The sequence below is a fragment of the Oenanthe melanoleuca genome, chromosome 4A (genome assembly GCF_029582105.1).
Source record: "Oenanthe melanoleuca isolate GR-GAL-2019-014 chromosome 4A, OMel1.0, whole genome shotgun sequence".
In the NCBI taxonomy this organism is placed as follows: Eukaryota; Metazoa; Chordata; class Aves; order Passeriformes; family Muscicapidae; genus Oenanthe; species Oenanthe melanoleuca.
The window spans coordinates 13563695-13591578 of record NC_079338.1 but is presented as its reverse complement, the minus strand read 5'-3'; the positions used below and the strand labels follow the sequence as shown (position 1 = coordinate 13591578).

The following is a 27884-nucleotide window of genomic DNA, read 5'->3' as shown; positions in this document are numbered from 1 at the left end:
GCAGAGAAACACAGTGGAGTCTGTCAAAGCTTCCCCCCCTGCAGCTGATAATGTCTGGCTGCTGCTGCTGCTCCAGTTTTGGGCTGCACACACCTCCCTGCTTCTGTTTGGGCCAAAGCAGCAGGAAATTTGCCTGCCCAGAGAAAGCAGAGGAAGGCTGAAGTACCCCATGCAGACTGCCCAATGTAGTATTGTACATCACTGCTCTTAAGGCTTCCCTCAGGGCTTGGTGGGAGTACAGAACATCACTTTACCTGCACTTCAGGGTTGAAGCAGCATTTGAAACCCAGCTAAGCCTCTCCTGGTTTATAGACCAGCTACCCTTTGGAATCAATTACACAATGCTTGCAGGTAAGTCAACCAAAAACAGCTTACTAGGTCCCCCATAAGACTTTTCTTACAATCTAAGACTGCAGATATCTACTGCTTTCCAATTACTGTTATGAGCCATAGCACCAACTCAGTTCACTAGAAGTAAGAGCTCCTAACACAATCTTGGAGATTAAAAATGCAGCAGTTTGGGGAAAAAAGTACAATTTCTTTCTGTGCTGAGTTCTCCTGAAGCTATTACATATAGTGACACTCAATCTTTGAAGTTCTTTAGAAATTATTTGCTGTTGCCTCAATTGAATTACAATTTATCACCTCTATATCTTCTGCAGCTCCATCACTTACCTGATCAAAGAGTTGCTTCCCTGTGGTGTTGGGCTGGATGGCAAACTCCAGCTCAGCATCCATGGTGGTAACACGCACACTGATCTGGAAGACAGAAAAATGCATCATTGCAACACATGCTCCAAGTGATGCTACCCAATAATGAGAACAAACACCTGCCCAGGACCAGGAAGCAGCTCTCAAGCTTTCAGGAATTTCACTGCCAGCAGTCAAAGTCACCTGCTCTGCCAGCATGGTACTCACAGTTTACCTGTAGAATATAACCTTCCTGTTTTGCAATATTTTTATCCTCTCTGATTCTACAAATATTCACATGTAATGATACACATGAAAGCCATTTACATCTTATGAAGTTTAATTTCCAGAGTAGAACATTCTGGTGCCTTTCACAAAAGCAGAGATGTTTCAAAACTTGGTGCACACAAGCAGATAACCAGCCCTTTTGTTTGAAGGGTGAACATCAAGGAAATTCCCAGAAGCATTAACTGCCACAGAAGGCTGGTCAATAATAACAATTCACTTTCAGTGTTTGTGAGTATTTGGAGAAGTTATAAGGCACAGTCCCTGACATGCTCCAGGGCTGTGGGCATGAAGGAGACAGGATGCAAGGATGTCCTCACAGGCTAAGACAAACAGGCTGCATGCTGAACATGGGAACACTTCCCACAGCAGCAGAGTAGCCAATACTGCTTTCCAATTCTTTCAGGAAGATGAAAGACTTCTAAAAACTGCAGAAACTGTTCAAGTGTTATTTAAAATTGCAATCAATATTTCATGACTATACTAAGATGCAAGATCATGAATGGTCTTCCAGAAGAAATGTTATATGGTGCACTATTTTGACAGGAATGTCTCACCATCACATTTTCACTTGTGGCATGAAAGTGGTAAAAAACAGCAAGGGAGTTCACAGTTTCATCCCACAGAAGCAAGAAGACCTACACACACCTTTCACTTCTCATGCAGCAAGTTAAACAGCAGAGGCAATTCACCTCAAATGCTAGAGGAAAACACTGCTGAACCCATTCAAAACTTTTGATAATTACCGGGAAACATTTAGATTGAGATGCTTGGGGCTAGACAAAAACAATCCTGGCCTGAAAGCAGATGCCTTAACCAGGAAAAGTGAGGTCTGTGAGTACTCTAAACTGCCAGAGAATCCAATTCCATTTGCAAGCCTATCAACTGAAAAAGGTAAAGATATTGCACAATTTTTCAACACAAGCTGTACATATTAAAACAGTTTTATTTAAAATGTTTTTCCATCAAAGCAAAGGTTCAAGGCTTGAAATTGTACAGACAAAATACTCACCATGCACCAAACCCCAGCACACAGGCCTTGCATTAACAGTTCTCTCTTGCCAACAGACATTTACCTCAGATCAACAAATCCTAATTTTTTTGCTCTTCAGTGCAATCAATCTTATTAGTACACTTCACCAGGCTTCCAGTGGTGAGGGGTGGGGAGAATTACACTGTGAACAGCTTTAAGAACAACTAAAATCATATTTGGACTATAAGTATGACACGGGAGACCAAAAAAGCAAGAGTAAGCAGAGAAATATTCAAGGAACCCCATAATAGCAATATGATCAGACAGTTCTGATTCCTGTATTTCTACCAAAATATATCAGATTTCACATCTTGTTTACTAAGGAACCAGTTGCAAAAGAACCAGAACCAGGGGGTTTTTCCCAATTAGCAAGAGATGTTCTGCTGGTTCAATCTAGGTAAGTACCAAAAAGAAACCACTGACGATAACAAATACTTTTTGAGGCTCCCTAGAAAGTCTGCTTCAGACTAAACAGACCACTATTTTATACCTGAGATCCTCTTGAGATAAACCTAAAGGTTTCCTTGTTTCAAGTTGAGCTAAGAATTCAAGTTGAGCTAAAAAGGTTAAAGGATGGCTTAGCACATTTAGGCTGAAGTACACATAAGTTGAAGTTCTAGCTGTTTCATGCAAAAGGAATGCTACTTAGACATTACTAGAACAAAGATACCATGAACAAGTATATCAGGAATAAGTTGGTTTTGAAGCCCTCTAAACCTTCTGACACAATGTCAAACTAAGGCAAAACCATCCCACAGAAGTAGTAAGGAAAGCACAAGTGGCCTAAACTTGTAAGAACAAAGTTGGTTTTTTAATTAGCAGATTTCAACAGCATGCAGGTGCCCTAAGTTCTTAGTGTACACCTTCCAAAAATTCTTCTCTTTGAATCATAGACCTTGACAATGGGCTAATTTCATGGTACTTTGGTGAAACAGGAATCTGGCCTCTTCCTAGAAGGGCTGAATGCTCCCCAAAACAGCTTTGGTACTTCCACTTGGAAGCAGACTCTTCTAGCAGGAGGAGTGCTGGCTTGTAAGCCTGATCTGCCCAGCACAGCCACCAGTGAGAGCAAAGCTGTCCATAAGCTACATGCAGGTATAAGAATGTAATACATTATATTACCTTAAATGAGCCATTAAGTTACACCTTACATTTTGTTAACTTTGAAGTATTTCCTGTTCACCTAAAGCATTGGTGCATCAGCTACCATGAAAGAATACAGTCTTTGCTCCACTGTTTATGGGCAAAGCACAGTAGCTATTCTTATCTGATAACATGTGCATAGGTGATTAAAGGCCAAATATCTGAGCACTAGAAAACAGAAGTGAAACATCTGTGGCAGCTCTTTGCCACTCGAGCCTAAATAGCTCTTAGAGCTATTTAGAACAAATCACACCTTAACATTTAAAATAAAACTGCTTAAGTAACCCCATAAATCATGCAAAATACTTGTTAAGACTCACATCTTTGTTAGCACAGTAAAATAAGGTCCCATGCTGGAATCAGCAAAATTCCTTCACTGTCAGTCACTTAAATGCCCTTAAGCTATCTGACTCTAATATTATCCTTCAATGAGTACATTCAATAGGAAGATTTACACATTTCCCCCCCCCACCAAGTCCCCTGTGCTCAGGATGAGTAGCAACCTAAAGTTTAAGAGCAGCAGTCTTGAATGTGTCTGCACTTGCAGCTTCAGGCTGATCTGAGAGAGCAGAAGCTGAGATACCACAGGAAACAGGCTTGTGCTTTGGAGAACCACACCCCGGTAGTGCCGTTTCCCCAAGCTGAGCACGGTTTTAACACATTCAGCAGCACACTGCTGTGAGCTGTCAGCAGGCTGAGCTGGGGAGGGAGCACATCCTGCCCTGAGCCACTGACATTTTAACCATTCGTTACTTTGAACCATCACTGGTCATTTAATACTTGGCTGAGAAGCTAGTTTGCTATAAAATCGAGCTTTGTTAAGGCTCATTGGTGTGAAAACAACACACAAAGGCATTTTTTTTCCCCATTCACTACCAAGCCAGGGTGGTTTTGTTTTTCCAGTTCACAACAACTGGCTCAAAGGGAAGTTTCTACCATTTCAGGTGGTGGGAGGCACTGATCTTCATGTGCTCTGCTTGCAGCTCAAACAAGCTACATGAAGAGATCTACAGACTGCCATAATCTCTACCAGACAAGTATGTGCCAGGCACTGCATGTTTACCTTCTTCCTTATTCATTTAAATTCTCACTTTAAGTAAAACCACTTTACTAAGCTATTCATAGCTGAGTACTGACCAACACAGATGTTACACATATGAATACAGATGCTGTAGCAAAAAGCCAAAACTAGGCAGTCCAATCACAATTTAGACTCATTTGCTTTGTTCCTTGACAGCCTGCCAAAGCACTTTTAAACCATTTATCTCTCTACTTTACTACCAGTGCTGATTCTAAGAAAAGCCCCAAGATTCATCAGCATTAAGCTATTAGATTTTGTATTTCTAAGCCATCTAAAGGTTTTCCTATGTTAGAGTGCTGGCATAAGCCTTGGCATGTTTATAATTCAGCTTGCAAACAGAAAAAAACATCAATAAGGTATCTGACTTGGGCTGCTGAGCATATACAAATTTAGCTCTGTCAGTCCAGACAGGTAAGGTGCATGCTGCTGAGAGATGTGCAAGAGAAAGACATTGCACCAATGGTTCAATCACAAGGTCTGGTGGCAGCAATCAGCCCCAAGTGTACTACCCTCCTATTCCAGATATTCTGTTAATAAACATCTATCAAACTTTCGACATTCAGAAGGTGTTTTGAGAAAGTTTATGAGATTTCATCAATAGATTTATCAAAAATCTTCAAAAACATTCAACTATTACATTTCAACAGGCAAATTTATACTTACCAAATTTAAAAAATATGCCAAAAAAAAGTGCCCATATTCAACTGATTCCTTTCATAACAGCTACAGGAAAGAGATAGAAAACTAGCAACCCTTCCTCTTCTCTATTTGGGGAATTACCATAGTTCCACCAGTCTAAGCACTGCTAAAGCTTGCCACTGCCAGAGCACATTAAAGAGTTTCCTGCTGCCAAGGACAGAATTGTCAAGTGTGATACCTCCTGCACAGACAGAACCTCTGGCATGGAAGAGATACTCTTCCAGCCCCAGAGCAGCTGCAGCCAAAGAAAGCTCCCTTTGACTAGCAAAAGCTTCCCAAAAGCACATGCCACCACTACCCCCCTCCTCCCATGGTGTTCAGCAGTCAAGAGACACACTTAACAGACAGTGGTACCAGGCACCCATCTGCAGCATCTTTTTGGGTATTTTAGTATTGCCCATACACCTCCAAGTCTCACTTTCTGCCCCAATGTTACTCCAAATAAATTTTACTAGCAGCAGTAATTGTCAGGCATCTTTCAGTTCTCTGAATAAATCCTCCTAATAGTGTGCTATAACAACTTCCTGAGATGAAAAGGTGTAGCTGCATATGGCAGGACAAACAGGAAAGACTGATGCTGTCACGCTCAGTAACGGATGTATTGCTTGTGCTAATGCCCCAGTGCATTGAGCAGCATGAGAGGTAGAAAAGACAATTCTGTTTGTCATAAGCTGAGACAGGAATAGAGTACTAGGAAATTCATGTCAGAATAATAAGTGGAGTCAGCACAACAGAGTATCGACCTCTACAAAACCCTGACCCTGAGCTAAAGCTTCTTTCCTCCCTGTATTTCCTGTATGCAAGGAAGCTGTTATACCCTGCTAGGCTGGAGGCTTCAAGCTTCAGACATTCCCTGCTTCCCAGGTTCAGGCCACCAAGTGGACTATTTCTGGAGAAAGTAACATAGGGAAAACTTATACTTTACTGCAAATTTGACTGATACAGAAGAGAAGCAAGCTCAATTAAAAAGAAATTCCAGACCAATCTTTATACCCTCTGCACTGAAAGCCACCAGTCTACCCAGCAGTTACTCCACATAAAAATACTAGACCAATGCCATGCACCAGTTCCAACTGGTATTAAATGCCACAGATGACACAGACCCAGCCTGCCCAGACACTGCTGCTTCCACCCTTTCTTAGGCTGGAGGCACCAGCACCTTTCTCCATCCAGTTTTTGCAAGCAAACTTGTCAAAGCTGTGAACTTTCCCAGGTCTGACCAGGGAAGCACATCAAATCCAGCTGGAGTTGCACAAACTAAGATCTCATAAAGCACCTTAATAATCTAAAAAGCTGCCCAGTTTTGGCTTTTGCCAAGATTAGCAGCAATATGGCAAGTTTAACAAGAAGTGTCCCCCGTTCCTCAGAACGTGCAGGTGGATTCTGGAGTAGGAGTGCTGCATTTCCCTTCCCACCACACTGCTCAGCCAGCACAGGCCCACTGCAAGGACACAGAGCTTTGCATTGCCTTGGAGGGGAATCAGAGGTGATGCCCCACACCTCAGCACCAGCCATACTCACAGACATCTGGCTCCTTCCTGAGTGCCAGCACCCTGCTGAAACAGCCCTGGGTCCTCTGTGTCAGGGTGAGGCTGGGATCGGGTCATGTGAAAGCGCTTGCAATTTCTCAAAGGATTACACTTAATTAACCAAGCCCCCTTGCAGCAGTCTTAAAGGGCCTTTTCATACCTCTAAGCTCATCAGGGAACAGAACAGCAGCAGGGACACCCTAGGCACTACACTGCAGACAGCACAGAGAGGTTAACCCTCCCAGCAGCTCCTGGGAGCTTCCCTGCCCTCTCCACCAGCCCCATCCTGCTCTGCTGGGGACACTTCTCCTTCGACTGGAGCACAGGCCATGCAGTAAGTCCACAGAGGCATCCCATCCTATCCCACCCCACTATTTGAATAAAGCTACCACCCAGAGAAAGCTTGCCATGGTATTTCTGGTACCAGTGAGCCAGAAGTAGTACTTACACCCTATAGAGTATGTGGCTTTCTTTTGGTACCTAAGTACAGTCTGTAACAGGAATGCACCTTTTAAAGCATCCCTATGACTTTAGCATGGAGCCTGAAGACAGAGAGCAGTGAAGGGGCAGATGCTACTACCCAGCTTCACAAACCTCTCTGGTGAGCAACAGCAAGCCTGGTTGAGGAAGAATTCAGGCTAAATCTAACTAAATTTGTGCTCCCATGGTCTTATTCCTTCCTTGTGAAGGAGCAGGGTAGCAAACCAGCTTGGATTCAGAAGCTGCTGAGGAGCCACACCTGAGCAGTATCCCCACCACCAGCAACTGCTCTTTGTCCCCAGCAAGACAAGATGGCTCATGTGGGCAACAAACCACAGCACCCACACAGCTTCAGGAGCCACACTGCTGAGCACAGGAAGAGGAAGCCAGCCAGAGCACCAGCCTGCAAGACCAAGAAAGTTCACAGCTTTGACAAGTCTGCTTGCAAAAACTGGATGGAGAAAGGCTGGAGGCACCAGCACCTAAGAAAGGATGGAAGCAGCAGTGTCTGGGCAGGCTGGGTCTGTGTCATCTGTGGCATTTAATACCTCACTGCAGCAGAGACACCAAGGGATGCTGCCAGTGCTTGCCCATAGCTTCCAGCAAAACTCACCTTCATAGCACCAACTTACAAACACTGGGTAGGGGGGAAACAATTACATCACATCAGTCACAAAAAAAGATAAGCTTTCCTGTGTGGAGCTTGGAAGAGCAGAATATTTCTGCTTTACCTAACAAAGGAGTTCAAAATGAGCCAATTCTGTGCTCATTCCAACTGCATTTCCATAAGAGTTTTCTGACAAGGTTTATAGCAGTCATTGCATCCAGTGATTGAAACCCTAACCCTATTCTTGAAAAGGGTAAAGACAAAAAACTGACTGAGGTTATTAATGAGATTAGCTCAGTTGGTTAGAGCATGGTGCTAATAACATCCAAAGTTGCAGTTTCAATCCCTATACACATCATACACTTCAGAGTTGGACTTGATCTTTGTGGATCCCTTCAAACTCAGAATATTCTCCCTCTCTGTATGTGCCTGTAACTAAAAATCTGCTACAATATATAATGCTAAAGCAGTCAGTTTCAAAAAAGGAAACCAAGTGATTTATTCTAATATGAACCTTGTCATACTGCAGTGTCAGAGCCCTGGTGTATTTGACTGTTAATCTCAAAATACTCCTGAATTAATTTGTACTGCTTAACTCACAGTGATGAGATGGAAAACAAAATTCTTCCATACAGCAAGTAGTAATCAGGAACATTCCCATTTAAAAAATATTAAATAACTTTTTAAAATATTTAGTAATTAATTAATAATGCATTATATTTAAATATATTTTGTATAATAAAAATATTATTTAGAACACAAAATTAAAATTTTAAAATAGTAATTATTTTATTTTAAAACTGTTGAAGGCAGTTGCTGCTGTTGAAAAGGTAATGCCTACAGAGCACAGCAACTCAGCAGTATTTTGTTGCTTAACTGGTTCTCAAGACCAAGTGTGAGAAGCCACAGCTACCTTCCTGTTTAATTCCTCCTGTGCATGTGATTGATACCTGGTACTCAGAGGCCTGAGCAGAGGATCACTAAGTGGGCTGGGAGGGGATTGTCCTTGCAGCAGGATATGTTTATCATTACAGAGATCAGCTATTCATATCAAGTCAGGGAGTCTACTTCAGACACCCTTATATAAACTATAAACTATGGATTCCTTTTTTTTCTCTCAAATAGTGCAGAATCAGATTTATTACCCTCAAGGACAGCTTCTCTAAAAAAGGAGGTCTCCTTCAAACCATGTTTACAGAGTACACAGGAAAAATTCAAACTCCTCATGCAAAGTGTCTGTTGTTTGCAGTTGTCTTACTTTAGATGCCTTCAGTCTCATTCTGCCCCAGCTTTGCAGCTTTCTCACAATTAATGTTTCACTGCTCTGGAGACACCTTCCTTCATTAGTGGGCACACACTTGTAAGTGTACTGCACAAGAATCAAAGCCAGGGCTGTGCCAGTTCTGACTCCACAGGGCTGGAGAACTCCACATTTTACAACTCTGGAGCTATCATTCACCCAATTTAATCTGTGATCTGATTTGGCCAGGCAACTTTTTCAGGAATGAAGGTTTTACTTTACAAAGACTACAACAAAGTTATTAACTCAAAGCTATTATTAAAATTCCCCTGCCACCCACACAGCATGGCTTCCAAAATCATTAATAATGTCTCCAGGTTAAAGCTACTTAAATGTAATCCTTACTTTTCAACCAGTCACCTCCCAGCAATGATGTTTGAACACCCTAGCAGCTTGCCATCATCCTCTCCAGAGGGCAAACAAGTTTCACTTAGAGGAAGGGAGTTGTAAAACGAGAGTACTAAGCCAGCAGAAGCAGCCATGGGTGGATCCCCACATTTACAGTAAAGACCAGATACTTGTATGCCACTTATTACACTACTTACTCCCAACCTTGTGCAATGGATCAATTCCTCTATTTTTGCCATTTCCTTTTCCATAAATAGATTGTTCATGCACCTCCCTTTGCTTTCCTGTAGCTGTTCCAAGTAATTAACATTGCCATTTTCTGTTTCTTTAGAGTCAGTTTGAAGAAGCCCTTGGAATAACTATTTTTGTACCTGTTGTTTGAGCTGCTTAGAGAGAACATCCTTTACTTGTCAAAGCCCAGAAGGAAATTAAAATACCATGGGGAAACTCCCTGACCTCTTTTCTGCAACATCTGGATCAGGAGGTAAAATTTGAAGTAAAATCTAGCAATGTGCAGTTGCCATCATTCAACTTTCACAATCTGTGCAGCTTTGGGTTTTGTTTTTGGGAGGTTGCTTGTTTTGTAAATACCTTTTTTTTTTTGTGCCTGTTAGAAGAGCTTTTCTCTGGAGAAATATACACATCTATTATGGGTTCTGCACACTAACAGTAGGGTTGGCAGTAGTACTTCACATGTCAGAGCTTAACCTAAGTGCAGTTAGCAGGCAGTGGGCATGTTTGGATGCCAGCAGTGGTATGGGTGACATTCCTCACACTATTGTATGCTCCTCCCAGGCAATCCTACACACAGGTTACAAACAAGTGTTTTGTGCCACCCCATTTATGTTGTACATTCTACAAAGGTGTTATGATGTGACTGCAGTCACTCAACCAGCAAAACAGTCCCTGTGCTCCCTACCACCATCAGAGGCACTTCAGATTTTCTGAGAAGGCTCTTTAGAAGGCAACTTTACCCCACTCTAGCCTGCCCTTAGACCAGTTCTTCCCCTTCCATCCTCAAACCAAGGGCAGGGAATTTCCCAGAACCGTTTAGTGGTTGCAAAGACCCAGTTTGAGGGGCTGATCAGTCAAGACTGGGAACTGAGACATGTTCCCAAAAAGCCAACAAGTTTTCCAAACATAGCATCCAGTGAATGTCTGCCAAAATCACAAGCACCTACTTTGCTGGAAGGAGCTCAAAACAAGATCAAGACAGGATGCTAACAAGACAAGTGTGACCTGCATCGAGGCATCACATGTACAGTAAGTACTTGAAGTTCATGAGTTAATAGACTAAATACTCAGTCCCTATGAGAAGGTCTCTAAATTCACCTCCAGTTAAGAATTGTTTCAGAGGTTCCTTGGAATTGAGGGCAAATAAAATTGCTACACTCCAGCACTCTGCTAATCACTAAAGACACTTTCCACGGGGAAGAAAGCATGAAGATAACTGCTGTGGCCAAGCTCTTCCTTCTAAAGGACCCACATTTAGATAAAAAGTCGGAGCAAGCTTATCTGTTTCACGTGCTTCTCTCTGTCCTTCAACTAAGAGACTCCTAGCAGTTTAGCTCTGTTACAGAGAGGGGAGCTGAACACAGGGCTGCCTGTTCTAGACACCCAGAGCATGGCCTGGGTGTGGCACATCAAGTTCTTGGCCAGCTCACAGCCCTCACTGAACCTCTGAACAATGGCCAGACTTCTAGGAGCTAGAACACAGTCTTACTGTGGGATCTGACTGCCCAGACTATGAGCCATCCCTCCAAATTTAACTACATGCACAGTCAAGTATGAGCTAAAGCTGTTTCATCATCCTGTGATTTTCAGCTTTATCATTTCCAGCATGCTAGACAAATCCTGCAACTTCCTTTCAGTACAGGGTCTCATTTAGGCTAGCTACATTTTCATATCTATTTAGGTCATAGTTCCCTAAAACACAGGATTTCCCCTAAATGGCTCAGTTCTACACTTCTTTTTAATATTCAGTTTCCCCACCCATATTTGCTTCCCTCACCACCAACCTACTTTAGATTTTAAATAGTTCTGTTGAGACTGTCCACAGTTTATAAAAGATCAGCTTGTGATTGCTGAAGTATTCTTTGTTATTTTAAGCTCCATGTAGTTCAAGCATTTGAGCTTTCCTAATACAGAGGAGAGGAACTACACCACCATGACACAGAACCTCATGTCCCAAAAGGTTCCTGAAGGGGCACAGGAGCTGAGGAGGCAGTGCCAGCACATGCAGTGTCTGTATCCACCACCACAGGAAGCCATTCTGAACAATCTGCACCCTCCCAGTCACTTCTCTGGGTTCATTCTTGTGCTCCACAACTACACCACAAGTAGGAATTCAAAAGGATGAATCAGGGTGGAAATAACTCTTCTGTTATTTTCTCCAGCAGAATAATTTCATTGGTCCTGTTCAGTACATTTACACAGGGGCACTGTTACAGGCCACAGAAGAGAAAGGTCAAGATGGCTTTTTGGGTACAACTGGACAAGATGGACCAAGCTATTGAACCACTCTTATTCCTCACTCCCATGCATTCCTCCTTTATCCTTTTCAGCAGCTCTGATACACAACCCCTTGGTGAAATTTATCAAGCCACATATATACATGCCATTAAATCCATTTTCTGTTGAACTTCAGAACAGAATTTACAACAAAACTTTACAGTGGCAGCAAACCATCAAAGCTCTCAAGGAAGCAACCAAGTTGATGTAGTTCATTCAAGGCTGCAGTTAAATCCACTCTCTTGGGTTCACATTCATATACTCCTTAATGGGCCTATTTTAGAAAGAAAGCTTGATAAACTTCAGCTAACACCTGAGACCTAGGTGCACTGATGAAGACATTGCTGAATGCCCAGGATTGTAAGTGGTCAAGTAAGACTTATTAAAATAAACAGACTTCTTGTATCAAGTCAGCAAGAGTAATTTCCTTACATGAACTGCAGTTTCAATATCTAGATCCTTGATTCTCCTCTACAGAGGTGTTATGGACCATCTTTATGCAGCCAAACATGCAGAGAAGCCAAACTGTTAGTGGTCTTAAAGCTGCAGGTCAAAACTAAGAAACTCAGCTGGGTAGTAGTAAAGGAAATAGATGCTGAGTACATCTCCTGAACAGGTCAACATACATGGAGATATAACCTAAAAAATGAAACAGCAGAACTCACTAGACTAGGGACAGGCAGGGAGCCTGAAAATCCTTCTGCAAAGAACATTCAGAAGTTAACTTGGGAGTTTAGCTCTTACCCAGACCTGCTGTGTAGGGTTGCTTTATGTGTTCAGGTATCTCCACATACCAAGGTACAGCAGCATAGGGTTGGCAGACATGAACTCAACTTTGATCAGTCAGGGGCTCCTTCAGTGTTCCTGCCTGCAGATATCTTACCCCTAACTGCACTTCTCCACAACACTGGGAGCAGCAAGAGCAGCTAACTACTTCTGCTCAGGCTTGTTGTAGAAATTGATAGATCCACATTCATCCATCTTTCTCTAAGGGAATGGCAGACCAGCAAAATCACTTGGTTTACAAGACTGTCTGAATCCTCTCAGATCACAATTACTTTCAAATCCTTCCAAACACTGCCCAATCAAAGCTGCCATTAGGCTATGGTAAAAGCATTTAATGTGAAAGTCCTCTATGCCAAACTTTGTCCAGAGCATTTGCACAAAGCTATTTGTAAAAAGACAAGAAAAAACTTGAAAGGACAGAGCAATGCAGCACATGGTCCAAGATGTTCTATAGAGAAAAAAAGAGACACTCACCACGCATTTTTTTGCAATATTAAACACATTCAAAACTTAGCCATGGGAGAAGAGGCTGGTCACCTCTGACTAAGATACATTTGGTGCTTAGGGACAGAAGAGACTTTGCACAGAAATGAATCAAGGGCAGAGCAATGAACAAAATCTGTTTATTAAATCTGTCAGAACCTGAAGGAGCAGGACAGCCTTCTGTCAGATTTTTACTTGATTACTTGGTATTTGTCAGAACAAACACTAAGATAGCATTGTATTTCCTGTGCATGATGCTGAAGCAAGTACTGTTCAGCTTGGTCTGATCTTTTAGTGATTTGGAAGTTACTTAGTCCTTCTATTTGCTCTGTCTTTTGGTAGATTCAAGACAACTCTACTATACTGATATATTCTTACAGCTGAAGATGCTGACATGGAACCCCTTTCAAAAAAAGATCTCTACCCTAAAATGCTGGATGTGTAAAAGAATACTCAAACTGAGCATAATAGATTGCATTGCCTCTTGCAGTCACTCATCAATTTGAAATGTTAGTAACAAACCACAGAGAAAGATAAAGTAAAAAAAAAAAAACGTAAGTTGGGGTTTTTTGAGATTTGCACTTCTGCATGTACAGCTGTCAACACAGAACCCCAGGTATACAGTGCAGAAGACATTGGTGTCTACAGATCTCACAAAGCCCAACACATGCAGCAGCAAGACACTACAAGTAGAATAAGAAAATTAACTTTCAGGAATTTGCTGCTTCCTTGTCATAGCTGGGACAGAATACTATCAATTTCAGGTGCAGTTTAGTGTTTTAAGCAAACAAAAAAATATTAAGTCAATACTTGGGTTTTTTCAATACCAGCTTCAGACAAGAGGGGTTCCTTGATAGTTTTTGAAGTGAAGAACTAGCATAGCAACAAAGAAAAAATGTCACCTTGGTATTACAGCAAAGGAAAGTAACAGTCCAGCTCTGTAACAAAATCAGCACAATGGAGCTACAGGCTGGAGGACTAAGACATCACTTATGAAAATGTTTTCTTGGCTTAGTGATAATAACACTCTTCAAGCCTTCCACAGTCCCAACCATGGACTTGGAGCTTCCTGACATTTTTAGTAATATCAGTCTTTTCTGACCCCACTGTTCAAATTACCAGTAAGCTTAAGAGTTTTTGAGGCAGCTCACAAAATGAGCAATCATGTCTAATAGTTCAAACAGCAGCTCCTGGTTGTCTAGGGGATTGTGAATAGTGAAGTGATAGAACATATTCATTTTACTGCTCTCTGCTTCCAGTATTTCAACAATGCAAACAAATTCACATGTTGAGTGTGCCTTAGTGAAAATTATATATAATGCAACAAAAATCCAGTTGCTCAAACAGCACATTTTCAATAACAGAAGAAGCCAAGTTTCTCAACTTCAGGCAAGCTAAGATCCTGATCTTTCACTGTAGGAGGGTAACTACAGCCACAGAACACTGTACATGGACAGACACTGGATTCAATACATCTAGGCTGAAGCTTTCGTTGTCTATCCAAAAAAACAAATGAAGTTAATCAGTCACTTTTTCAAATGCCGTTTTATGGTTCCTTAGTATTGAGATACACGTAGGAACAAATGAAATAAACAGATGTTGGCAAAACAGTTATTGATGCTTAAGCTTTCAATCTTATGTCACAGACCACAGACATTTATCAACACTTGGATGTACCATACAGAAATAACAAACACCCTAGAGAAGCAACACCCTTATGCCTGCTGTGCAGTGTCTCCATTAATGACTGCTGTCAAATCTTAGAGGAACCTATGAATACAATGAGTAATATAATCTAGTGACATCCATAAAAGATAACTTTGCTGATTTTAAAAACAAAACAAAACACACACAAACCATAAACACCAAACCAAACATAATCACAAATATTGCATGTTTTTATTGCTTAGGCACTGAGTGTTCTATTGTCTCAGCTGCACTATAAGCTACAGTGTTTCCCTCAATCCTCCCAGCTTTCCAGGCAATTTTGCTTTCTGGAAGACCTGTCTTAGCAGTCAGAGAGTAATTTGATTAACCAAGTTACTGGTGCTACTGAAAGGCATTTAAAGGACATTAAAGTATTTAAAAGACAATGCAATCATCAGGCACAGCCAACATGGGATCATGAAGGGAAAGCCATAATTAATTTGGTATCCTTCTACAATAAGGTCACCCACTCAATGGATGAAGGTGGTAGATGTAGTTTTACAGTATTTTAGTAAAGCTTTTGATACTGTTTCTCACAGCATCCTTCTGGACAAGTTGTTCAGCTGCAAGATAAGGAAGGTCAAAGTGTGCTGGATGAAGAACCAGTGGCAGCAGGGCTCAGAGGGCTGCAGGGAACAGGGCTGTGTCTGTGTCAGTCCCCAGTGATGTTCCCCAGGTCTCCACAACACCGCCAGTGTGGCTCAGAATTTTTATCAATGATTTGGATTGCAGGAGCTGAATGCACCACTAGCAAAGGTACTGACAATACCAGCACTGGGTGTGCTGTTCACTTTCTCAAGGGACACAAGGTTTTGAAAAGGTGTCTAGATAACTCAGAGTATGATTGATCAGTGGCAATAAAAAATTTAAAAAGAACTAATGCCAGATTCTGCACGTGGAGCAGAGTAAAACCAGGCACAAGTCCAAAGTGGGAGAGGAGTGGCAGGAGAGCAGCCCTGCAGAAAGGGATCTGAGAGTGCTGGCTCAAGAGGAACCAGCACTGTGCCCTTGTAAACAAGGGGGAAAAACACACCCTGGGGGGACATCAAACACAGCAAAAACAGCCAGTCCAAATAGATTATCTTCATTAAAGTGTCCACATAATTATCTGTAAGCAAATCTTTATTTTTAATACATGTGTACAAATCTATTCTTCTCTATAATTTCTGACTAATAGGATTGTTTTCATATAAGATGTATTGGACCATCAAGTATTGTGTGGATTTTGCATTAGTACTTTTTTTTCTGGGCAACCTGATATTGCTTGAATTTGTCAGCAGTGTAACTGCCTTATTTCTTACAGTGTGCCTTCAGAACTACTTGCTGATATTCTGCAAGTCCTATAGACTACAATTGTCAGGAAGGTATCAAGTTCTGGATTTTAACAAAGAAAAATATACACAACCAAATCACTCTTATCCATCCAGAAAACTGCCTGAAAAGACATTTAGCATATTGATGAATTTAAATTTTTTTGCCCTCTGAGTACACTGTTCTGGAAAAGTGAATTGCAAAAATAAAATCTATGCCATATATATATTCTTACAGACATTATGAATGAAAAGCCACACCTCTGGAGGGTGGAAAATATCAATTATCCTGACACTTCATCCTAATAATTTCTCTGGCAACTCAGTTTTTGCACTGTAACCAAGTACAATGGAATTTCAGGCTAAATTTTTCCTTACCATACTTTTCAATTGTACAGTAAAGTTCAAAAGCTAACAGAAGGAAAAAGTTAGCCAAAATTCCATTAGTTGCCTAGAATTCTATAGGCTTTATTAGCCTATGTTATATAAAACTAAATACATTTATTAAATGCTGTAACTAAGTGATTGATCAGATTGCAATGGCAGGTTTTTCCTGTGCTCAGTCACTTCACCACCATACCTAGATTCCTAACCAAGAGAGGAAAAAATTCTCTGATAAGGGCCTACAAAGGAGAATAGCACAAATTAGTGATAAACAGACAAACAAGAATGGTTCATGGCTGCAGAAAACCATAATTTTACAGCTGGACTCAAAGGTCTTTTCCAACCAAACTGATTCTATGATTATACCTCAAGAACATAGGAAGGCATATAATGGCAAATTAACAGTTCTCCAATATGTTGCATGCAAAATTCTCCAGTATCAATTTAATAGCCCCACAGCCCCCATCAAAGAAAAGACAAGGAAAATAAAACAAATTAATTTTTACAGTATTCATACTCCAGGACAGTAAAATTCTGTCTCCTGAGTAGCCTTCCTCTAGAGAATAAACACAAGAACTAGAAATTTGCAAGAATATAGCTCAGTCTGGACCATGGATACCATGACATGATTCACTGCTTCAGGTATTCTTTTTAAACTCCTCTGATATTTCATTTTACTCTACACAGAATCACAGCTGACAGAGAAAGGAGTGTCTCTTCCCTCTCCTAGTCAATCACCTCATTCTTGCCTAATTACACATTTCTCTACAGAGCTGATCAGATTCAGAGCTTTTTCATTCATTCCTCCTTTAGGAGCATTCCTGTGCCCTTGTCCATAGCTATTCATCAACCAGCAAGAGCCAAAGGGAAGGAGGCCTAGCATGGCCAAGTGCTCTATTCCTTAGCCTGGCAATAGGACGAGAACTGAACAACATTCTTTCATCCACACTTTGTATCTTTCAATAGGTTTCTCAGAACAACTACTGCAGCTTCAGAGATGTTAGAACAATCAGGAAAAAGCGTTTTTAAAGGCATGACTCCTGCAGAATATCTTCAAAGGGTGTTTTTTCCCCATATAAGTTCAACAAGCTGCGATACAAAGATGAGTTCCTGACTGCCCCACTACTGCACTGGAGGATCACACATCCATAGAAGTGAATATATCCTTTCACAGCTGCACAGGAAGGAAGCAGCACTACATCACCTACCTATTGATAGCCACAGTTACTGCAGCCATAATTGTCTCTTGTCAATATAAGGCCCAAATCTCTGCAATTTCAGGTTCTAAACCCCCAAACAGCTGTAGATGATCCTGTGGTCTTATAACCACCAAGCCTGCCAGTGACTGTCTCTTCCCACCTCCCCACCAAGTATTTGCTTTAAACATTACCTTAGGAGTCAGTGTTAGCTACTGGACTCAGAAGGGTGGGGTTTATGCCCACAACTTCCAAATGTTTCACCTAGAAACAGTTACAGGAATGTTACAGAGAGATGTACTTAAAGAGTAGCCTTCCATCAACCTAGAGACTTCAACCCAGTTTGGAAGTTTCAGATGGGATAAAAACAAACTCTTAATTCAGTATCATTGGCTGCACTATGCAAATACCTGCTGTTCCACAATACCCCTAGGGAAAAGCAAGCAATTAACTGGCTGCTTACTATTGCTCTTAATTTACATCAGTTAATTGCCCTGGATTATTCCTGGGTAGAGATTTCCTATTTTCCAATAGTGTGACTACAGCAGCAGAGGAGCTGGTTTCTGGTATAATCACTTAGCAAACAGAGAAAAGGGAAACTGGGAAACGGGACACGGGAATCACAGAGATCCTAGGAGTTGAAATCTTGGAGCTCTTTTCAAACAAACCCCATTGTAGTTCTCAGAACAGTGATTAAGCACAGATAACAGCTTTATTGTGCAAATTCAGGGAGGCCCTCTTGCTGCACAGAAGGGGGGGAAAAAAAAAAAAAAAAAATGAAGTCAGCCAAATAAGGTTGCTTGAGCTGCACCGAGCCAGGAAAGAGTCCAGGAGATGACGCAGCCAGAGGAAGCTTTTAGTCAGTTTCCTTCATACCCTGGAGCAGAGCCAGAGCCACCTCTGTGGAGGAAGAGGGGCTGCTCTGTGAGCAGCCATTGATCAGCAGGGACGTGGCCAGGCCAGAGCACCAGGAGGGTGCTGTCCCCCGGCACACCCAGTGTCACAAGCAGAAGGTATTGCAATTCTTCAGTTTCAGTTCAGCTGTCTTTTAAGCAGCTGTAAGGGACTTAGTGAGCTTTTCGAGAATTTTGCTTCAGACTAGACATTATATATAAAACAAGTTTCCTCTAGAGGTAGAGATGCCATTTCCTTTCAAAAGAAAGGAGTCCATATTAAGACATCTGATGAACCATCCTCATGAGAAAAGCAAGAATTGTAATTAAACTTCAGGGATGACTAATCAGACAAGGTAGAACCACCCCAAGGAAAGGGCTGCAATGTCCTGAAGGTTTAAAAAAGATGCTGCTTGTTATGGTGACAGGATATTTGCAAGAATCAAGTGATGAACCCCTGATAGGAGACATCCTGTTCCCCATAGGATTCTCACACCAGAAGCAGCAGACCTAAAACTCTCCTTGGGCCCTTTTTATTAGGTGCACCTCACCAACCTGCTTCTTGCTCAGTTGCCTTGGGCAACAAATCAAGAGGGCAAAAATTAAATAAAGAACTCAACTAAGACATTTATCTTCTAAAACCTCTTGCCTGATAAGCACTCTTAGATGTAACACCATCACCTTGACTACCAATTCAGATCAGGTGTTTGGAACAGTTCTTGTTCACAACAGTGTAAAACCACTATCACTGATGGTTTTGTCCAGTAAGACACAGGGCTTGCCATAAGAAGAGAAAGGAAGATTTTACCATTATGTAAAAACAAAGTGAATGCTTGTTTATCATCAATGGTGTACTTTACTGTTTAACCTTAATATAGAATGCCTAAAAGTACCAAACAGAAGATTTTTCTCACTGTCAGGTTTAATTGCTTCATCTGATATGAAGTAAAACCTTGCTATTCTTGCAGAACCTAGGAACCAAGCTGCTGAATACAATACAAGCTAGGGTGTAAAGGCCTTTCCTGTTTTGCAAAATGCTATAGTAGGTATAAAGCTACAGATAATTCACTGCTTACCAGATTCAGTAGTTTACCTGGTTCCACTGTAAATGCAGCATGTTTTAGCTATTGTTGCTTCTGAAGTACAAGTCATCTGAAAATCACCAACAGGGGAAACACTTCTGTATAAAGAGAGGTCTTTGGGAGCATTCAAACACAGCTCTTTACAGCAAGTCATACATCTGATGGCATTAGAAGAAACATATAATGGACTGAGCTTGCCCAATAAGGCAGCACACATGTCAAACTTGGATCAGTGTCACCAGGCTTCCCAAGTTATACTGAGTGAGGAAAGGAAGAGAGAGCACCAAAGAGTCATGAAATAAGACAGGAGACATCTAGAATGCTTCCAGAGTTCCTTCATAGCACAATAGGATCAGGAGAGAAGAGCCAATCTATTAAAGTCACAGTTTTCATCACTATCCCTTCCCCCCTTCAAGACATCACGCAAATACCATACCAGGAAAAAAAAGGAAAAACCATCACTCAAACAAGTGTAGCACTCTGCTCACAGTTGCCATCTTGTCACAGCACTTGGTACCAAGTAGCTACACACAAGAAACTAATTAACCAGAAGGTTCTCCCTATACAAACCTCAATCTCCCAGTTACTTTTCTTCTAACCAAAACCTCGAAGTTTCAAAGAGAAACCGAAACAAAGCTTCTAGGACCTTTCAGGTTCTTCTGGGAATTAGGACCATCAATTCAAACTACAGACAAGGTCCCTAAACATCCTAATACCTATTGCTACACTTAGCTTCAAACTATGGTATGATAAAGTTGGTACCTTTTCCCTTATTACTTCCTAAAACTTTCTGTATTCACAAGACTAGCTTTGGTTAAAACCCTTTCTCTACAATGAGTAAAGACCTATTATTTCTGTTACCTAAAGCAGAACTGCCCAAGTCCTAGTGACAGGACTGTTGAGTGCACACCTCACATGTGATGAATGCTGTTTCACGTTCAGTGGCCTATCCATTCACAAAGCCACAGAGTAAGCACATGCCAAGGCAAAATAGTCAATGAATCCCAAAACAGCAGCTTTGCACCCATCAGTCAGGGAGAGATCAGAGCCTACTCATGGCAAATAAACAGATTGCTCACAACTGAAGGAGAGACTTTTCAGAGCTTGACAATGGCTCATTTTTAGCACTCAACTACTTCCACCCTCTGCAATACAAAGCAAGGGGGAAATTATATGCCCTTTTTTATATGCTTTAACTGTTCACACTTCACAAACTTTCCAGAGTTTTATCTCTAGATAAAACAGTGAAGATTTGCTGTTGAAGGCATGGCAGGATCAGCAGGCCAATGCATGATGGACTTTCTACACAGCCTACAAAGCCTCCAGCAACCAAACCCCCCCATTACATGTCACAACAGCAAATCATGTGCACTAGTTCAAAGGTTACCAGAGTTAATCTTGGATTCTTATTAATAGTGCTACACAGCCTAGTGTCACTCATAGCAAACCTCACATAACAAAATGGAAATCTCCAGCTACATATGCTAACATTTAGCCTAGCTTGAGGAGGTGTAGAGACTCAGAACTCAACAGGTTTTGCTGCTTAATCCACGCAGCAGCATGTTTCTGTAAGCCTGGTGAGATGAATGATAAGAGTTACCAACCAAGTAGTTTTGACACAAATGCTTTTCCTGCCCAGCCAGAACTGTTCCTTAGAACATTTCCTCCATCTGTCTTCTTCACAATGGATTTATTTTTGTGATGAAGCCCACATAAACCTACATCTAACTGCTCAGGTTTCAGCCACATTTGACCTTGATTTTTTTTCTTGATTGAGGAAAGTCTCTTGCATTTCAGTGTTTTGTTAATTAAGCAGCTATTAACAAATCTTAAGCTAGCACACTAGTAGTCATGTTTATTTCACATGAAGAACTGATTACACAGTTATGCCAGCATATCCTGTTCCTGCAAACCAAATATCAAGAAATAATGTTTCAAATATTATTTCAGTTGGGTCTGTAACTAGAGCAGATGGGGCAGGAAACCAAAGGCTGATACAGCAGCAGGCCTGCAGCTCTGTACTGCAACAGGCACAGACACTGGAACCGCTTTCTGTAGAACCTTCAGTGTGCAATAGAAAGCATTACACCAAAACACTTGCATTTCTCTATCTACTCCAGTTTTTAAAAGCTCCAAAAGCAGAACTGCTCTGTCATAACCAGAACTGCTCTGTCAAAACCAGAAAGCAACAGGCTGAGAAGGTGAATCCAGCCCAGGGTGTGTCTGCAGAGGCTGCAATGAGCACCTCGCAGCCAGCGCTCAGATTCAGCCTGCTGCTGGGAACCCCGCCCTACGAGCCTCTCGTTCAGGATTTCTTGGCCGAGCCACACTAAAAAAAGTCACTCATCACGACTGTAAACTCTCTGGCTAAAAGGTCTCAACTGCATTTTACACAGCAGTCCCCTAACTTGTGCTATTTCTGTTAATCTAACTGAACTTGTTGCCTGTATTTTAGTTGTTTTAGTAAGTAAATCTTCACTAATCATCACTAATATTTGATGGAAGACCTTTCCAAAGCTTAAGAAAATACTTTCTTAACCTTGGACTGGCTGAAGTTTGACATCCCTTAAGATGTTGATGTTTAAAGAATAACCATCATCTAGCTATCCATGCTATCAGAGATGGTATTTAAGACACCAGGAAAAGTAGCTGTCAATCAAACAGACATTCAATATCTAAAGTAAAAAAATTAAACTACTAAAAGAAAAGAAAATCACAGTGGATTTCATTTCAACTTTTATTTGCATAGAGGTGAGTTCCTGTTTGGAATTTTTTTCCCCCTCTCCTTTACGGAAACCACAGACTCTTAGCTTAAACATTAGATTTTCTTAGGCCATTTCAGACCACTCCAGTACGGAAACATCCAGAGACTTCCAGCCTGCTCCTTCCTGTTTTATCAATGAAGGGCTGGGACCAATTCTTTTACTCCAACCAGGAGAAATTAAATGGAAAAACCCCATTCTCCTCATTAGTCACCGAACTCCCGCTGCGGGGAGAGTCAAGTACGGACTTGACTAGACTTTCTAAAGTACTAAACCCTCTTTAGCCAAGAAATGCCTCGAGTCAAGCTGGGACAAGGTTCCCTGGCAACCCAAAGTGAGTAATTGCAAGTTGAGAGAAGCCCAACTTGTGGCGGCCGGGGAGCGCACGAGGCGGCCATGGCAGCCCGGCTCCCGGCCCGGAGGCCTCGCCCCGCTGCGCTCCCCCCGCGGCCGGGCACACGCGGGCGGCGCCGCCGGACATTTTAGGGCGGAGAGGCGGCCCCGCCGCGCCGAGACCCCGCGGAGCAGCACGGTCCCGGCGCGGCTCCGAGCCGGCCCCTCCGGCGGGGGAGCGCAAGATGGAGGGGCCGGCTGGAGGCTCCGCTGCCCGGGACTCCTCCGTGCCCCTCACCGCAGCCGAGCCCAGGCGGGAGGAGCCCCCAGGCCGCGCCCGCCCGGCCCCCGCGGCGGGGCCGCCGTTCTGCACCCACCGTTTTCGGCATCTTCCCGGCGGGCTGGGCACGGCCGTCGCTCCTGCTGCGCCGCTGGGGATCCGCACGGGCTCCGCGCTGCTTCTAACGGGACTCCGCGCCGCGCCTCTCCGCCCGGCCAGGCCCCGCCCGGCCCCGCCCGGCCGCCTCCGTGCGGGGCTGGAGCCGCGGCGCCCCCGCCCCGGGGAGGCCGAGCCGGGCGGTGCCTGCGGAGCTGCCCCGGAGGGCGCGGCCCGGGGCCGCGGGGGCTGCGGCGCGCTCCCACCGGGGCAACAGCCGAGGGCTTCCAGCGCCCATAAAGTAGCGCCCAGACAGCCCCAGCCGCGGGATCAGTGTCATTGGGACTTCTGGTCCTTGATAAAGGCATTATTTAAGAAAATAATGCTATTTTGTCGGCGATTGCGCTGTTCAAAGACCGCAGCGCTGACCTGGGAGCAATCCTCCTGTCCCTCGTGCAGCCAGAGCCGTGTGCACACAGCTGCTCCTCGGCCCGTGTGTCAGTGGGCTGTTCTGTACGAGGTTTTCACAGCCATCTGTTTGACTAAAAAGCACACTTCCAGCTTGTTCGGAAAGTCGCGCTGTGAAAAGCCAGTGACCATAAAAGACACAGAGGAGTCTTGCAACTTTATTCAAATAAAACGGGAAAGTCCACTGGCACATACATGCTGCCCCAGGGCTTTTTCTCTCGAGGTTTTGGACGGCGCAGCCTCCTTTTATCCTAAACTCCCTGCTGCACGTTGCCCCCTTCCTTTCCCCATTGGCCGAGGTACTAGGAAGGTACAGCCTACAGCATATTCCCGCCTTGAACCTGTAATTTTACCCCAAAGTTGAGAAACTCAAGCTTGTGCAGACCCACTTGACTGTATCAGGAGCCAAACTGTCCAGGATCTTCAACAAACCTACTGCCCAAAGTTAGTAGAGATGTTAAGACCCATTTCAAAGACTTTAACGCCCATACCTTCACCCATCGAATTGTTTGTCAAGACATTGGTGCACATCTTCCTTCTCAAGTTCCAGGTGCTTCAAAAGCCCAAGGGACTGTGGCTCCTTGAAGCTTGGCAAGTCACATCTGGTCCTCAAGGCTTCTCCAAGGCCACACCCATAATCACACACTATAAATGAGCAATCAAATTGAAGGATGAAAACAGCAGAGGACCAGTGGCAGGCCATCCATCCACCAAAGCTTCTCCTGCCATCTCTGCTCTGCAACACTGATGGAGGGAATCAAGGTTCACCATTTTCAAAGAGGTCATTTCACCTCATTTGGAATTTTGAACATAACTTTCATACAGCAAATTAAGTCCTATTTTCTCCAAGGAAACTAGCAGTCATTCTTTTTAAAGTTAACAGTGTCCAAAAGAAGGAAATTAAATAAATATAATATCTTATTTTTAAAGAAAATAGGAACATACAATTTTTTTTTTCTTGACTTTGTGTCTTCTTATGAAATCTGTTAAACATTCTTGTCTGCCAGGAGATGGAAACAGGGTCCAGGTGCTTTGTTTGCTTCAGGCTGAAATGCAGGTTTCACTTAAACTAGAATCTATGCTACATAGGAAAAAACTTGAGTATAATTGGATTGATGTAAACTGGTGTAACTTTTCTGCACAGAAAGTCACAGGATGCCTAAGAGGCTGTTTTACAAAGTTTTCTTCCTGTTCTGTCTCCTTTTTATATTGAGACTTTCTTAGACTAGGTCAAACAAGACTGGTCCATGAAAGAGTTACACGTATTTCCTACAAAAATAGATACTGACAGAAGACATACAGAATAATTAAGTCACTTCCTTGTGATTTTTTTTGCCAGGTTTGGATCCAGAAATGTCAGGTGTGAGCTTTCTTCCTAAATTCAAGAGACTCTGTGGATACCTCTTTTATGCTTGCAACATATATGATGGGGAGAGTCCCAATTCTTCTTCTATATCGACATTCCTTCGTAAGACTTAGATAACTGTTTGGAAAATTCCACTAATCTTTTTTGCAAAGGTGATAAAACTTTGGATTATAAAAATCTAGCTATTTCCTTGACAAATTTAAGGGGCCATAGTTTAACATCCAGGGACCTTTCTTCATAGTGCTAATAACAGGAGTGCTAATGAGGCAAATGAATCCCCATGCCAGTGAAACAGTCAGATCCAAAGCAACTGTATTCTCATTTGCAGTGTGCCAGGCATTGGCCATGTCCACAGAAAGTCATAAACCCTGTGTCAAACAGTCTCAAACAGTCTGAAGAGCCAAGACAAAGCTTCAGCTTTACATACACTTGTTTCTGACCCCAGCCACTTCTCTTGTCCTTCTTCCATATTATTCATATCAATAGCCAAACAAAATACCATTCATGCCACTTTGAAAGACAAGAGTATCCTGTGACAGGCACATGAGTCTTTACACTTCACTTCCTCTCCTGCTTCTTCTTTTCCTCTTCCTCTTCACTGTTGAGATGAAGAACAAGATATCTGAAATTTGAAGCTCATGGTGCTCCAGTCACAGTTTCATGATGAATTCCTGCAATGGAGGTGCTGCACCAAGACCTGACCTTCCCCATAGACCTCTCCTTTATCAGCTGCTGAGAAGAAATGGTGTCATCCAGCAGCCTTTTGCTGAGCCCTCCCTGCCTGGCCATGTGTGAGAACAACCATATCAGTGGATCCCTTGAGAGCTGCAGGCAGGGGTTACATCTCCCTCTGAATTTGGGATGAAATTCCAAGGGGTAAAAGTATCAATTGATTAAAACTCCCCATTGCAGGAGGCTGGAGAAATGAGTAACATTACCCAGGGCCTCAAAAATGCTGTTAGTTCCAGACTGCTCAGATCCCAAATAATATTAAAGTATTTCAGAATTAGATTAGACCAGGATGACATTAAGCATTCTCCTGGGAAGAGGTCTGGTATTTCACTGGGGATTTATTGTCTTGGTTTTATTTTCATCAAGCCTTTTGTAGTAGCTTCTTTTAAGCAGAAAGAACGCATAAATTATTTGGTCTGACATACCAGGATTATTTAGCATGAGCACCAAACAAGGGGCTGTTTCATCAGCATATAGGTTTTTGACTAATGAAGAGTAACATGAGCTCCCCTTTATATGCCTTGGACAGAGGATAGAAGTCAAAGGTGTTTCATACTAGAGGTGTATTTCAGAGGGCTGAAATTTAGTTTGATTCACATAAGTAAAGAAAGGCACAAAATGAAATTGTTACCATAGTATGAGAACTGCACCTTCAACACACAGTAGTCGGTTCTGAGATCTTCTTTGAATAGCAGCTAAACGTCTTTCTTCTGCTCTTACTGCTTTCCTTCTGCTCAGACATTAGAACCTATAGGTTCACAATGAGTTGCTGTCAGTGATGATCTTGGATCTTTTTAGTGCTTAATTGTATCGAGGGGTAAAAAGCGTTTTTCTCCCAAACAGATACTATCACTCCATTCACACCTTTATGTCTTGAGAATTCAGGGTAATCTTTTGCAGTGATTCTCAAGCTGGAGGATGAGAGGGGTGAAGGGGATAGCATACCACATTCAGGAAGGCAGGATTTGAAAAGGCCAAAAATAATTCCATTTACATGCAGCTGCACTGAAAGGGAAGAAGCTGATGTGGCCATTGGATTTGTGAACCCTTTATCTGATCCCTTTTCCACCTCAAGAAAAGGAACTCATTACAATATATGGTCCCAGCTCCTGTCTTGTCCATTCACAAGGGCAGAAATAGCAGAAACTGCATGGAAATCCCAGGGATTTGTGTCTGCCAGGTGCTTTGTAAAGCCCTAGTTCCTCATTCCCTCCAGCACATAAATCCCTCACTGGCAGTGACAGCCCTGCAAGAAACATGGAGAAGGCTTTACTAGGAACAATGACTCATTGTATGGCCCTCACCACTCATCTCTTCCTGTATGTCTGGGGATGTGCTGGGAATATGCTGTTTGTGCAGGGGGAGACTAAAGAGGAGGTTTTCAAGCCAGACCAAAGGTGTACAATGAATGCAATGATCATATATAAAAATAGTATATATATATATTATATATATATATATAATATATAAAAAATAGCAAGAAGAACCCACCTGCTAGAATTGTCTCATCTTCATTTTTTCATTGTTTGTATCATATGGGAACAAATGCTTATTCTGCCTACATCTTGTACTGTTTGCAGCAATATGGGGAACCAGGGAAATGTAATGGATATTCTGGGACTTTACTCCAAATAACAGATAACATCACTGGGAAGGACAAAACAATCAATGGGAATATGTTTTGCCAGTTTGTGTGAAAGGTATTGATGTAGAAATGCTCTTAAATCTGTGCAGAATTGGAACAATGTGGGGTTTGGAGACTGATACTGGCACCTTCTCCTTAGAGCAAGGAGGTGGAGTAAATCCCACTGCTCCGTTCCACCTCAAACTAGTAATTATTCCTGTGGGTGATGAGAAGAATCAAGTTAGGGCTTTCAGTTTTAGAAAAATGTATCTAATCTAAAAAGTAACTCCACTAGTATTTATTCTGGTAGGTTTGGTGGTGTGATGTGTATCCAAAAGGAAACATGCTTACTCATATGTATTTCTCAGAGGCAATTAAGCATTTACAGTAACCATGGTCAGCTAAAAACATACTGGAAGCAAAAGATAAAAAACCCACATAACCCATTGCATTTTATCCCCTTGAGGCATGTTAAGGAAACTCCCATATGTGACCATTCAGCAGCCACCCTGGCAGATACACTCCCACCACCAGAGATTTTTATGCTGGGACCAAGGCCCCTTCTCAACAGGCAGCTCCAGTGACCTGGTAAGGGCTCCACTTGACTCCGCACACACTCCACTCTCAGACACTCAGACAAGTTTTCCCTATCAGCTTGACCACAGGCTTCCCATAG

General features: G+C 42.4%; 1 protein-coding gene across 2 annotated transcripts in view; it reads right to left on the bottom strand.

Moving 5' to 3' along the window:
- MSN (moesin) overlaps positions 1-23159 on the bottom strand; it is a 40731-nt gene extending 17572 nt beyond the window's left edge. The window contains exons 1-2 of one of the 2 annotated variants that reach the window (XM_056491302.1): positions 23020-23159; positions 676-759 (exon numbers count right to left, since the gene is read on the bottom strand). In XM_056491302.1, coding sequence (XP_056347277.1) covers positions 676-759; positions 23020-23031 — 96 coding nt within the window. In that variant the 5' untranslated portion in view covers positions 23032-23159. Of the gene's footprint in view, positions 1-675; positions 760-23019 lie in introns of those variants that run through there. The other variant, XM_056491303.1, reaches the window with a different exon arrangement.
- Between the last annotated feature and the right edge of the window lie 4725 nt (positions 23160-27884).